The 15,515-nt window shown below is 35.3% G+C and overlaps 1 protein-coding gene across 5 annotated transcripts in view; it reads right to left on the bottom strand.

Annotated features, from left to right (window-relative positions):
* Positions 1-3,283: 3,283 nt before the first annotated feature.
* LOC144309538 (cullin-4B-like) overlaps positions 3,284-15,515 on the bottom strand; it is a 72,861-nt gene continuing 60,629 nt past the window's right edge. For all 5 annotated transcript variants that reach the window (XM_077890626.1, XM_077890628.1, XM_077890630.1 and 2 more), the window contains 5 exons: positions 14,604-14,689; positions 14,338-14,445; positions 13,385-13,498; positions 4,477-4,582; positions 3,284-3,646 (listed from right to left, as the gene is read on the bottom strand). In XM_077890626.1, coding sequence (XP_077746752.1) covers positions 3,456-3,646; positions 4,477-4,582; positions 13,385-13,498; positions 14,338-14,445; positions 14,604-14,689 — 605 coding nt within the window. In that variant the 3' untranslated portion in view covers positions 3,284-3,455. The remainder of the gene's footprint in view (positions 3,647-4,476; positions 4,583-13,384; positions 13,499-14,337; positions 14,446-14,603; positions 14,690-15,515) is intronic.

Raw genomic sequence — 15,515 nt, 5'->3', positions numbered from 1 at the left:
AAATTCTACAAGCATTTTTCACAGATGTAGATTTTAAAAAACACCAAATATTTATGAAGCTACAAAAGACCGCAATGGCCAAAGCAATTGTGAAAAAGAAAAATAAAACTGGAGGCATCATGATTCTGGATACCAATTTGTATTACACCAAGCTGTCATCATCAAGAAAGTATGATACTTGCAGAAACCCAGACACACAGATCCATGGAACATAACAGAAGACCCAGAAATGGACCTATAGCTCTGTGGACAACTAAATTTCAACAAGGCAAAAAGAATATCTAATGGAGAAAACACAGTCTCTTCAACAAATAGTGTTGAGAAAACTCAGAAGAATAGCATAACAAAATCACCATGGATGAAAGACCTAAAGGTGAGACAGGAAACCACCTAAATTCCAGAGAAGAATACAAGTTGTAGCAATTTGACACTAGCTGTGGCAACTTCTCAGATATATGCTGAAATGTCCACAATAGCCAAACTGTGGAAGGAGCCTCAGTGTCCATCGAAAGATGAATGGATAAAGAAGATGTGGTCTATGTATACAATGGAATATTACTCAGCCATTAGAAACAACAAATACCCACCATTTGCTTCAACGTGGATGGAACTGGAGGGTATTATGCTGAGTGAAATGAGTCAGTCGGAGAAGGACAAACATTATATGTTCTCATTCTTTTGGGGAATATAATAGTGAAAGGGAATAGAGGGGAAGAAAGAAGAAATGGGTAGGAAATATCAGAAAGGGAGACAGAACATGGAAGACTCCTAACTCTGGGAAACGAACTAGGGTGGTGGAAGGGGGGGAGGGTGGGGGGTGGAGGTGACAGGGTGGCGGGCACTGAGGGGGGGCACTTGACGGGATGGGCACTGGGTATTATTCTGTATGTTGGCAAATTGAACACCAATAAAAAATAAATTTATTATTTAAAAAAAAGATATGCTGAGGAAAGGGAAATAAAAGCAAAAATGAACTACTGGGTCTTCAGAGTAAAACACTTCTGCACGGTGAAGGAATGAATCAACAAAGCAATTAATGGAATGAGAGGAGATATTTGCAAATGATATATCTGACAAAGGGCTAGTATCCAAAATCTGAAGGAATTTATCAAACTCAACACCCAAAAAAACCCAAATAGTCCAGTTAAGAAATCAGCAGAAGATATGAATAGACACTTTTCCAAATAAGACATCCAGATGTCCAACAAGCACATGAAAAGATGGTCAACATCACTCATTCTCAAATAAATACAAGTCAAAATTGTGATGAGCTATCACCCCTCAGCAGTCAGAATGGCTCAAATAAACAACACAAGACACAACAGATGTTGATTAGCATGCATGAGAAAGGGAAAACACTGGTGCACTCTTGGTAGGAATGCAAACTGGTGCAACTCTCAGAGGAATTTCCACACTCTCTACCAGAAAGATTGCACCAGTTTGCATTCCTACCAACAGTGCACCAGAGTGTGGAAATTCCTCTGAAAGCTAAAAATAGAAATACCCAAAGACAGCAATTGCACTCTTAGGTATTTACCCAAAAAATAAATAAAATATATTTGAAGAGTTACAGGCACCCTGATGTTTATAGCAGTGTTATCAACATATCCAAGCTATGGAGAGAATCTAAATGTCCATCAGGTGAGGAATGGATAAACAAGATATGTCAGATACACAATGCAATATTACTTCACCATTTTAAAAAAATGAAATCTTGTCATCTGTGAGAGGATGTGGATGGAGCTCAAGTATATTATGCTAAGCAATATAAGTCAGTCACAAAGACAAATAAATACCATATTATCTCACTCATATGTGGTATTTAAGTCTCCCTCTGCCTACATCCCTGCTTCTCTCTCTCTGTGTCTCTCATGAATAAATAAATAAATATTTAAAAAATGAAAGAAAACAAGTGAATATATGGGAATGAGAGGGGGAGAGAAAAAAGATATCATTAACTATAGAAAACAAACAGTTTTGATGGAGGTTAGTAGGGAGATGGGCTAAATGGGACATGATTATTAAAGAGGACACTTGTGGGCACGTGGGTGGCTAAGTCAATTATGTGTCTGACATCAGCTCAAGTCATGATCTCAGGGTCCTGGGAGTGAGCCCTCATTGAGCACCCCCTAATCAGTGGGCAGTCTACTTGTCCCTCTGCCTCTCCCCTGCGTGGTGTGGGTATAGTCTCTGTTTCTCTTTCTCAATTAAATAAAATCTTTAAAAACACTAAAGAAGAAGAAGAGGGTGCTTGTGAATATTGTGTGTTGTATGTACGGGATGAATCAGCTCTATTCCCGAAACCAATACTGCACTGTACTGTGATAATACCACTTTTTTTAAAGTTTAAATTTAACATACAGTTAAATGTCAATATTTAACATACAGTTAAATGTGGTCAATATTATCAATCTACAGAGTGCAAATCAAAATGATCATGAGATATCACTTCTTCCTAGTAGAAAGTCTGTAATAATAATAATAATAAATGCAGAAAATAAGTCTTGCAAAATATATAGAGAAACTAAAACCCTTGTGCACTGGTGGTAATCTTTTGTAAAGCTTGCAAGTCCTATGGAAAATAGTATAGTGGTTCCTCAAAATAAATGAGAATAGATCCAATGTAGGATCCAGTTGTGTCGGATCCTATGGACAAAGAATTGAAAGGAGAGTCTCAAAAAGATAGTTTTCAGATAGTTATCTCTAAAGATAGTTGTATACACTGTACACTCACATTCACAGCAACAGTATTCAAAGGATCATGAAAGTAGATGGATAAACAGAATGTGACATATTAATAAAATGGAACATTTTTTTTAATTTTTATTTATTTATGATAGTCACACACACAGAGAGAGAGAGGCAGAGACACAGGCAGAGGGAGAAGCAAGCTCCATGCACCAGGAGCCCGACGTGGGATTCCATCCCGGGTCTCCAGAATCGCGCCCTGGGCCAAAGGCAGGCGCTAACCCGCTGCGCCACCCAGGGATCCCTGGAACATTTATTTGATGTAAATAGGAATAAATCTTGTTACATGCTATCACATATTCCATGTATGAAATTTTAGGACATTATGCTAAGCGAATTAGGCCAGTCACAAAAAGACACAGTCTGTGTGGTCCCCTACTTATACAAGTTACCAAAATTAGTCACATTCATAGAAAATAAAAAAGTAAGTAAAGCTATTGTTTACCAAGGCTGGGGTTAAGAAGAAAAGAGGAGTATTGTTAAAGAAGACAGGGTTTTTTTTGTTATTTAAAATGAAGAAGTTCTGGACACAATGCACCATAGTGTAGATGTATTAACACTACATTCTATTTACACTTCAAAACGGTAATGATGGCAAATTTTACATGTTTTTACCACAATAAAAAAAATGTGCTGTTAGAGTTACTGCTGATCCAAAAGCAAAAGACTTATGAAAGGTCTCAGAAAATTTAAAAGAGACATTAAGATTAAGAGGAAAAAAATACTGTTTCTTTCTCTTGGATTTGATTGATCTTTATCTTGAAGAGTTTGTGTTTGAATTCCTCATTACAAAAAAATCTGTCACCATCTTCCACGTCCTTGCCCTTGGGGTTTTTGATGAGAACTCTAGCTCTGCCACAAGCTAATGACTGAAGAGTTCTTCTTAGTTCTCTATCCTCTGAATGAGAAAAAAAATGTTTAGAATTTTTTATATCACACACTTAATGAATATAATCAAAAGTTACTTAGTCCATATGGACATTGCTGTTACAAACATTGGGGTGCAGCTGTCCTGCCGTTTCACTGCATCTTTGGGGTAAATCCCCAGCAGTGTAATTGCTGGGTCATAGGGTAGTTCTATTTTTAACTCTTTGAGGAACCTCCACACAGTTTTCCAGAGTGTCTAAACCAGTTGACACTCACACCAACAGTGCAAGAGGGTTCCCCTTTCTCCACATCCTCTCCAACATTTCTTTCCTGTCTTGTTAATTTTCACCATTCTCACTGGTGTGGTGGTAGCCAAACTGTGGAAGGAGCCTCAGTGTCCGTCGAAAGATGAATGGATAAAGAAAATGTGGTATATGTATATGTATACAATGGAATATTACCTAGCCATTAGAAATAGATACCCACCATTTGCTTCAACATGGTTAGAACCAGAGGGTATTACGCTAAGTGAATAAGTCAATCGGAGAAGAACAAACATCATATGGTCTCATTCATCTGGGGAATATAAATAATAGTGAAAGGGAATTAAAGGGAAAGGAGAGTGGAAAATATCAGTGACAGTGACAGAACATGAGCAACACCTCTCTGGGAAATGAACAAGGGTGGTGGAAAGGGAGGTGGGCGGGGGGTTAGGGTGACTGGGTGATGGGCACTGAGGGGGGCACTTGACAGGATGAGCACTGGGTGTTATATGTTGGGAAATCGAACTCCAATAAAAAATATATACAAAATTTTTTTTTTTAAATAAGGTTTTAAAATTAAAAAAAAAAAAAAACTTACCTAATCCAGTAGCCATCTTAATTTCTTCTAAGCTGAAATGATCTCCTTCATTAAACATCAACAGCACCAATGTTTGGAAAAGAGTCACCTGAAGTTCTTTTTTGCCCTATTAGAAGCAATATTGTATTAATTTATAGAACAATAACATGTTATTGATGACTCAGGTAGGACTTTAGTTACATAAGATGGTCTACATTTGTTGTATTAAAGTATTAAATTGAAAAATAAGTCCTGTGGAAGCAAAGTAGAGCTAAAAGTAGGTGAATATTAACTAGAAAATAATAGAATTTACTGTTTCCACAAATAAATAAAACACACTTTCCATCTCAAACCTCAGAACACACTAGATATATTTTAAAAAATAACAGGAAAATATGCGTTAATTATCTATTCGTCACTTATTCACATTAATATAACTCTGGCTAAATAATTTCCCAATTGCTTCTTTCAGTTACCATTCACTGATAGTAATTATGAAAATTACGTTGTACTCCTTCTAAACATTTAACTGAAATCAATTAAATACTTAATGTTAAACCTTTGAGCATGGGGGGAAGAAAAACCCCTTTGACACTGGTCTTGACAACTTTTTGGATATGATACCAACAGTAGCAGCAGCAACAACAACAAAAACAAAACAACAGCAAGTAAGCAAATGGGACTGTCGTAACAGCAATTTTCTGCAAAGGAAAGGAAATAAATTTATTCATTGTTCAATTCAACAAAATGAACGGCATCCTACAGAATGGAAGGACTTATTTGCAAACCATTTATCTGACAAAGGGTAATATCCAAATACATAAAATATTTATACTACTCAATTTAAGAAAAGCCAAAATAAAAGCTCATTAAAAACAGGCAAAGGGTGTCAATAATCAGTTTTTCCAAAAAAGATACGCAAATGGCTGAAAACTACATGAAAACATGTTCAAAAACAATAATCACTAGGGAAACTGTAAACAAACCAAAATGGAAGTTCATCATAAAAATAACAATAGAATCATCATTATATATATATATTTTTTTTTTTTTAAAGATTTTATTTATTTATTCATGAGAGACAGAGAAAGAGGTAGAAACACAGGTAGAGAGAGATGCAGGCTCCATGCAGGGAACCCAATGTGGGACCCGATCCCAGGATTCCAGGATCACACCCTTAGCTGAAGGCAGAAGCTCAACCACTGAGCCATCTCGGAGTCCCTAGAACAATATATTATATAATCCAACAATTCCACTTCTGGGTTTCTATTTGAAAGAAAGGAAATCACTATGTAAAAGAAATCTGTGCACCCTCATGTTCTTTGCAGCACTATTTACAACAGCCTTGACATGGAAACAACTTAAGTATATATGAATAGAAAAATGTGTAAGAAAATGAGACAGATTAGATTAAATAGATACACAGATTAGATAGGTTTATGTAGGTATACAGTTTTTATATACATTAATTATACATAGATACAATGTGTATTTATCAATAAGAAAATAAAATTCTACCCTTTCTGACGATGATGGACGGAAGGCATGAGGCTAAGTGAAATAAGTAACAGAAAATCAAATGCCATACGATCTCATGTTTTACATTATACTATGCTAATATATATTCCCATCAGTCTGAGAGCATAAGTGCCCAACTAATATCTCAAAACTAATTCCCATCTGCTCATGAGTGCTAACATCTGGCCTATTTAATATCCCTAACTGAGCTGCCTTAGTGAAGGTGTTTTTCTGCCAAAACAAACCTGTAAAGGCTTTAGAAAGAACTGCGTACTCAAATATACAGATAACTCAAGGAATCAAAGATTCACGTGAACAGTACACAGTCAAAGTATACTAACAAAGCACCAAAACTGATGTCAAAAAATGAATATGAATTCTGACAAATAATTCAGAACAATCCTCTTAACAAAATTTAGTGAACTACAAATAATGAAAGACAACTAAGGGGAATTTAAGAAAACAATGCATGAAAATAATTTCAACAAAGATACAGAAATGACTAAAGACAAAAATTCTACAGTGGAAGAACAGAGTGAGTGAATTCAGTTTAGAGCTTATTCAATAGCTATCTCATTATGCAGAATAAAATTCAGTGAACTTCTGGGGTTATGAGAATCCTAGAAAAAGAGGAGAAAGACAATGTGACAGAAGATATATTTAAAGTAATAAGGACTGAAAACTTCCTAAACTAGACAAAAGAAATGTATGTCCAGACTCATGAGCCCCAAGAGACTCCAAATAGGTTAAACTTTTAAGGAGTAAACTCATTACAATGAAATTATCAAATGTGTAAACCAAAAGAGTTTTGAAAGCAACAAAAGAAAATTCGCTCATCATATACAAAAGTGAGACTACAAGAATATGAGCAGAATTCTCACCAAAACTTTGCAAGCCAGGAGAGAGCAACCTATACAGTAATAAAAAAAAAGAAAGAAAAAATAAGATCCAATGATATGGTGCATATCAAAAACTGCATTTTAGCTTTCACAGAATGTACAGGAAGAGGTGAAAAGATTTTGCCTAGTTTATATTAATAGCCAATTAATTAATAATTAACAGAAATTAGACAAAATACAGATAAGGCCAAGAATGGACAAAGAAAGGTGATTATATAATGAAAGGGCAATCCAAAAAGAACACAGAAATTTTAAATACATATGCTGTCAACATATGTATTTGACAGAAACTTTAAATACATAAATATATATGCTGTCAACATTGGGGCACTTAATATATAAAGCAATAGTAATAGAACTAAAAGGAGAAATAAATTAAAAAGTGACAAGTTAACAGTTAAGGACTTTCCATACACTATTCTCACGAACAGACCGTTCATCCAGATGCAAAATCAATTAGTAGGGAATGCTGAAAAATACTGTAGACTCAAGGACAAATAGAGCCTTTTTTGGGGACAGATAATATATGCCATTTAAATAATTTTAAAAAGCAGGAAGATAGAAATTCTATCAGGTCTATTTTCTGACCACAATAGTAAGAAATCAGAAATCAGTAACAAAAGGAAAACTTGCAAATATATGGAAGCTACACGACACAATAATGGTTCAAAGATCTTATAAATATACTTACTTGAGACAAATGATAAGGGAAATGAAACTGATGAGTTGTAGCAAAAGCAGTGGTTAAAGGGATTATTTTTACAGCAATAAATATCTACATTTATTGTATTACCTCAAATTCACCTAATTTATATCAAGTAGGAACTAGAAAAGCAAAAACAAACTAAGTCCAAATTAGTAGGAGGAGAGACCTGGTATCAGAGCAGAAATACATGAAAGAGAACAGAAAAAAAAAAAAAAAACATTAACAACACTAAAAGTTGGCTCTTTGAAAAGAAGAAATTTGCAAAACTTTACACAGACTCATCAAGAGAAATGACAAAAAATTATAAAGACAAGACACTACCACAGAAACCACAGAAATTCAAAGATTCGGAAGACTACTATATACAATAATACACCAAAACATTAGATGACCTAGAAAAAAATAACTGAATTTCTAAAAATACATAACTTACCATCACAGAAACATAAAAAAATAAAAAACTTGAACACAGCAATTCGTAGTAAAGAGATCGAACAGGTAAATCAAAATCCTTCTACAAAGAAAAATACAGACCCTAACTTCATAAGGGGTAAACTACTTAAAAAATAATACCAACTCTTCTCAAACTCTTATAAATAACTAAGATGAGGGCAGCCCTGGTGGCGCAGCGGTTTAGCACTGCCTGCAGCCCAGGGCGTGATCCTGGAGACCCTGGATCAAGTCCCACGTCGGGCTCTCTGCATGAAGCCTGCTTCTCCCTCTGCCTGTGTCTCTGCCTCTCATTCTCTCTCTGTGTCTCTCTGAATAAATTAATAAAATCTTAAAAAAATAAAAATAAAAATAAATAAATAAGATGAGGAAACAGTACCAGGTTCATTTCAGTAGGCGAACATTATTACACTCATAATAAGGCAGATAAAGACACTATAAGAAAACAGCAAGATACCTTGAATACATGTGCAAAAATTCTCAAATACTGGGTAAGTGAATTTAACAGAACCTTAAAAAGATCTTCTACCATGACCCAATGGGATTCATCCCCATGATACAAAGGTGAGTCAACATATGCAAAGCTATGTGATATATTACACTAACAGAATGAAAGATACAAATCACATGATCATCTCAATAGTTGCAGAAAAAGCACTTGAAAATAATTCACGTGAATTCATGACAAAAACTCTCAAACAAGTGGTTACAAAATAACATACCTCAACATAATGAAGGCCACAAATGAGAAGCATACAGCCAACATTTAGCTGAACAGCAGAGGTTAGAATTTAATCTTAACTAAATGGTTTCAGCTGCAGGCTTACATATTTTTATTTTCTCCATTTTTCCCACCAATTTTATTTTTTTTCCTGTTTCAAACTCCGCTCCATTCCTCCAACTTCAAGCCATCTACTTATCAATTACCTCAGTCTTCCCTGTTCTTCCCCATTCTCCACTTAAAGCCTGTCCTCTAAATGTCTTCCTATGAAGTTTAGACTTTGGTCCATTAACAGGAGTAGATCCAGCTTTTGTGGCATCGGAATCTTACACAATTTGGAGACCACTCTCAATAAAAATGATTTAATTCGAAATGAAAAGTTATACAGCTAAATAACTATGTACTGAAAATGAATAAACATATTTATGGCTGGAAAGTAACATATATGGTGATTACATTATCAAGATTATAACTGATTATGACTTCATAATTTGCATTCACAGCTAAATATTACATTTCTGTTTTTGTATGGTTTTTTTTCTGTGCTTTTATTGGTTTTCCCCAGGTACATATGCATCATCTAGTTTTCAACAGGTGTTATTTCCTTTCAATGTATTAAAAAAAGGCAGAATATAGTCATAACCTTTTAATACCTATAGTTATTCATATTATCCTGAATGCAGGTAAATAGCTTCCAGGGAGTGAGATACTAATTATTAATTCCAGCAAATACTGCACTAGTTCCCTTTTATCCCAACCTTTGTTCATTCTGGGATGAAATTTTGAAAAAGTACGTGTCTGTGCATGAATACACCTGAAAATAATTAAATTATCTGTAATATAGTTCTCAAATTTGGTTATGATGTGAATTTACAAAGTAATTAAGCAGAGCTGGTTTTTTTTTTTTTAACATCATTACGATATGATGAAAAATGCTCCACAATAATGGAAGGTATTTCCCTAATAAAGAATCCATTGTGTATAATTTGCTGAATAACAAAACCAAAAAAAAAAAAAAAACAACAACAACAAAGAAAGGTCTTAAAATTTTTACTGGGAAACAAGTAACACTTCTGAAAATATGTACTTGCAGAATTTTTAATTTAAAATAGATGTCACGAAATCCCTGGGTGGCTCAGTGGTTGAGCGCCTGCCTTCGGCCCAGGGCATGATCTTGGAGTTCTGGGATTGAGTCCCACATCAGGCTCCCTGCATGGAGCCTGCTTCTCCCTCTGCCTGTGTCTCTGCCTCGCTCTCTGTGTCTCTCATGAATAAATAAATAAAATCTTTAAAGAAAATACGTGTCACATTCAGGTGGGATGCAGGATTTTTACAGCCTGAAATTATTCAGTGTGCTAATATGTGTCATAATACACTTTCCAAACCCGTAAGCTGCAACATATCAACCTTGAACACTAATACAATATAAAGACTTTGGAAGATAATTATGTGCCAATGGAACATTGTCAAGCATAATAAATGTATCAGTTTGGTGGGAGGTGCTGATCAAGGGAGACTTTGTGACTTCTGTTCAATTTTTCATTAAATCTTACACTGCTGGATTGAAGAGAATGCATGTATAGTTTAATTTCAAATCATTTTAATGAAAAAAGGAGTTATGAAAATATTATAATTTCTCAAATAATGAGAGTCCAACCAGCAAGAAGACTGGTCCTATCTAACTCAATCTGGTATTATCAGCATATAGAATAATTCAGGAAAATATCACAGTCTTTCTTGATTCCCTTTTCCAATTGTATTACAAATGTTAGTGTCACTAATAATTAGCGGTGTTTTCTTTCCTAAGTGAAGGACTTTGAACTGTTAAGAAGATTCACCATAGAAAGCAATTAAAATTTGACTTTTCATTTATTAATTAATATAGATGCTCATGATGAATCCAGAAGAGTAAAATGAAGTGAAAATTGCACATTAGAAATCTCTAATATTAGTGAAATTAGTAAAAATCAGTAAAACGAATTGTGTTGTATGTTTGCAGCATGATAGAAGACAAAATGGTTGGAGGCAAATTCTTTATCTTTTCAGGCTTCCTGAAGTGAAAGAAGTATGATTAAGTTTGTCATTTTTAATCACATTTCTGTACTATTTTACTTGTTATCAGGTATACATTGAGTTTCCCATATGTATGTAAGAGCAAGCATAATAATGCATTCATACATATCATATAAAAATTAGTTGTAATTATTCATCCTCTTGTGTAAGTTCTTTCAATAATATTAAATATTCAGATGTAACCTGAGAATTTACATCATCTAGGTCCAACTTTACCTTGGGAAATCAAGTGTATCTTATATTACCCTGAGACCCTTAAGGGTCTAACTATTATCACTCCTGAAATGTAAACATGGTTTACATTTTCCTAGGTTCAAATCAAATGTGAGTTATTGCTTTTCAGCATGGCCTTTCCCAAACTGGCAGAGACAGAATTAAAGACAAAATCTCTCATCATCTCTTAATACTTTGATCACTGAGCCACCATACTCAATTTATACACTTAAGGAATAGATTCAGTCTTCTTTGAAGGTAGAGAGAAACATGTTGGAGATATTTATCTATGGATTGTCAATGCCTGGGGCTTCTATGAAAAGAATAAAGTGTCACACAGTGAAGTGCTCTGGAGGATATATAAACTTCTTGTGGCTGCTATAAGATTTACCGCAAACAGTGGCGCAAAGTGAAACAAGTATATATTCTATCACAGTTCTGAAGGTCCGGAATTCACATGAGTATCACTGGGTAAGAATCAATGTGTGGCAGGGTTATACTCTCTTCAGGGAGTTTACAGTATCCTCCAGCCATTTTCACAATACCATTCCTATCTCTGTCTCTTTCTCTCCGTTGTGTGTGTGTGTGTGTGTGTGTGTGCGCGCGCGCGTGCACATGCATGTGTGTGTGTCTTGGGAAGGGGGTGAGGGAGAATGGTGTGTGAGTTTGTATGTAACCTTTGGTATGGCATTTAGGGCCCATTCAGATAATCCAGGAGGACTTTCTGGATTACGGATTAAGACTTTACCTCAAGGTCTTTCATCACATCTGCAAAGACCTTTTTCTTCTTTTCATATAAAGAAATGTTACAGTTCCAGAGAATAATAAGATATTATCTTGGGGACCCAATCTTCAACCTACCACCGGGGCAAGAGTTAAAAGTACTGATAAGAAAAGAGAGCCAGCTAATTGCTGTGTCATTATCTCAGAAGTTCAGGCAATGAATGGCATTAAACACACAAGGCAATTAATTGCCTATTTTGTCCCAAATCAATTCCTAAGTCCCAGGCATCAAGAACTGATCTCTGAGAGCTCAGTCAACATTTTTCTTCTTTCCTTCATTTTTTTCATTGCATCAAAAAGTTAATGTGCTACACAATCCAAGGAGCTTTGGTGCTGGTCTTATTTTTTTCCTTTAATCCTAATAGTTTCAATAAAACACTCCACACCCAACTATGTCAGAATAAATTTCACACTGTGCTGATTAAGTGCAAGCTTCCATCAGGCTTGTGAGGTCAGAGTGGTATATGGCCAGGGCTCTAATAATTACTGATAGTGATTTTGAACGATCAGAGAGCAAAGAGTGTGGTTTAATATCACAGAAATCCAAGAGTGGACAAAAAGGAAATTAAAATTAATGTTTTAAAAGTAATGTTTAAATAAGTAATGTTTTAAAAACTGATTTGGCATCACTTGCCATCAGGGAAATACAAATCAAAATCACAATGAGATTTGACCTCACACCAGTGAGGATGGGGAAAATTAACAAGGCAAGAAACAGCCAATGTTGGAGAGGATGTGGAGAAAGGGGAGCCCTCCTGCACTGTTGGTGGGAGTGTGAAATGGTGCAGCCACTCTGGAAAACTGTGTGGAGGTTCCTCAAAGAGTTAAAAATTGACCTGCCCTATGACCCAGCAATCTTTACCCCAAAGATACAGATGCAATGAAACGCCAGGAGACCTGCACCCCGATGTTTCTAGCAGCAATGTCCACAATAGCCAAACTGTGGAAGGAGCCTCGGTGTCCATCAAAAGATGAATGGATAAAGAAGATGTGGTTTATGTATACAATAGAATATTACTCAGCCATTAGAAAGGACAAATACCCACCATTTGCTTCAACGTGGATGGAACTGGAGGGTACTATGCTGAGTGAAGTAAGTCAATCAGAGAAGGACAAACATTATATGTTCTCATTCATTTGGGGAATATAAATAATAATGAAAGGGAATATAAGGGAAGGGAGAAGAAGTGCATGGGAAATATCAGGAAGGGAGACAGAACATAGAGACTCCTAACTCTGGGAAACGAACTAGGGGTGGTGGAAAGGGAGGAGGGCGGGGGGTGGGGGTGAATGGGTGACGGGCACTGAAGGGGGCACTTGACGGGATGATCACTGGGTGTTATTCTGCATGTTGGCAAATTGAACACCAATAAAAAATAAATTTATTATAAAAAAATAACTGATTTCTACAGAAATGATACATGCATCAGCATATTCAAAGTTCAAACACTTCATCATTAAATAAATGAACTTCCTTCATAAGAAAAATATGTATTAAAATATTCTTTATGAAGATAAAACTATTATTTAAAAGTAAAATGCTATCCTTAAAAATCACTTGCTTACCTTTTTAAATTCAGCTTTAAGAACACAGTGTCCAAGAGTTGACTGCCACTGAAGTTTCCGGCCACTGTGTTTGCTTAAGTAGAAATTTTTGAAATTTTCCTGAAGTCTTTCCATCTGGAGGAAAGAAGTAAAGCATCAGTATTGAAACTTATGCTAGCTATCGTACCAGTGGCAGCCCTAGAGTATTATATTTAAAATTGTATATCACCACCTCACACAGGACTATGTAAGAGACTTTTAGGGAAAGGACTGAGTGAGAAAAATGAGAGCTCTGAAAGTAGAAAACAAACCATTGTTATTTTCTTCTAGTTTATATGCGTTCAATAGCTTACATATGCTCTTACGGAAAATGACAAACATGGTAATATAATTATGAAAAATAAATCCATGTAGAAAGAAAGTAAAGATAACAGCAACTGAGTTGCCAACATTAATAAAAGGGGACCATTAAAAAGATGATGGGTAATTGATTTAGCAGAGAAGAGAAAGCTAAAACCAAAGCTGCATGCTGAAAATTGGTGGTACATGGACACGAATTTCCATGATTACTAAATGGAATGAGTAGAACAATGATGTGCTGAATCCTTTTTCCATCATATATTTACATGATACATGAATAAATAGTTATATTAAAACACTGTAAAGAAAATAGAAGCCAATACCAGTAAAAAGCACAGCCTGAAAGCAGAAGGAAGCCAGGATGATAGATTTAGAATCTCATCTGACTACATAATAACAACAAACTAGACTATTAAATTTCTTGAATACTGAACTGTTTAATCTGGTTGCCAGATTAAATCTCCATCCTAAAACCTGAAAAAATACCTTTCAAAATGGGCAACATTAAAGTGATACTTATATTAACATAAAAAATGGCACAGAAACTTAAAAGGTTACATTAAAACTTATCTGCTACGGGATATATTTATAGTCATAAACAACGAATTTCTTACCTCTGGGGGTAAATGGATCTCCTTAGGGATATAGGTTGGCCAAAAACTCGTCGTCAGAATATTCACAGTCAATTCAATGTTTCCTGGTATATTTTGGTTCTGCATATACTGTAAGAATAAAAGAATGCAATCAAATAAGAATTTAAAAACCCCTACATGGTTATAACTCTGTAATAGAAATTCATTACTAAAAACAACTTGATAAATTAATGATAAATTACTCACTAAAGATATACCCTGCATTCAAAATGAAATTAATTAAATACCTGTTTTAACTGAATCATGGTATCTTTGGAAAGCTCCATGTCTTTAAACATTCCTTGAAGTTTATTAGTGAAAGCAGTTCCACATTCTGTAAAATATTTTAAAACAATTATAGGTGACATTGAGGAATACTATAGATCGGGAACTCTGAGAGCCCAGCTCCCTGAAATATACACTGAGAAACCTTACAGAAGTATCAGAATTATACCTTACCAAAATTCTGAGAGATATTCGAAGGTTCTCATAAACCAACTGATTAACCAGTATAAAGGCAACATAAATTTAAGTATGCAGTATCTTACCTTACTATATTCTATCCAATTTCCTGTCAAAAAGAAATCTTGTGCATCACTGTTTATGGTTCCAATTGAATATCTGGTTCCCAAGAAACTGTATTTGTCTGGACTCAATTCAAGTCTCCCAGAGTAACTAACCCAGGACTCTATCAGAAAGTTCCCCAGAACATTCAAAGATAAATAAATAAGCTCTTCCAGCCTAAACAGAAGTAATGGTTTGGGCAAAAAAAAAAAAAAAAAGACATGCCAAAAGACTGGGAACAGTAGTCATTTTCAGGAATAAAAAATTTGAGATAGAGGCAAGATGGCAGAGGAGTGGGTCCTCAACTCACCTGGCCCAACCAACTTACCTAGATAACTTTCCAATCATCCTGAACACCTATGAACTCGACGTGAAATTTAAAGAGAGAATAGCCTGAATGCTACAAAGAGAAGGGTTTTCCCTTCTAGCAAGGTAGAAGGTGGAAAATAATAAAAGAAAAAATGATCAAGTTGGGGGGGGGGTGGTGGTATGTGTGAAGAGTCAGGCTAAAGCCAGGCAACAAAAGCCTCCAAGACAGGAAAGCCCAGCCTTGGAGAAGCAGGAAGTTTAAAATTCCACCCCTGATTCTTCCCAGA

Source organism: Canis aureus, unplaced genomic scaffold, assembly GCF_053574225.1.
Source record: "Canis aureus isolate CA01 unplaced genomic scaffold, VMU_Caureus_v.1.0 NW_027326476.1_RagTag, whole genome shotgun sequence".
NCBI classification, from domain to species: domain Eukaryota; kingdom Metazoa; phylum Chordata; class Mammalia; order Carnivora; family Canidae; genus Canis; species Canis aureus.
This window is presented reverse-complemented; position numbering and strand designations above follow the sequence as displayed.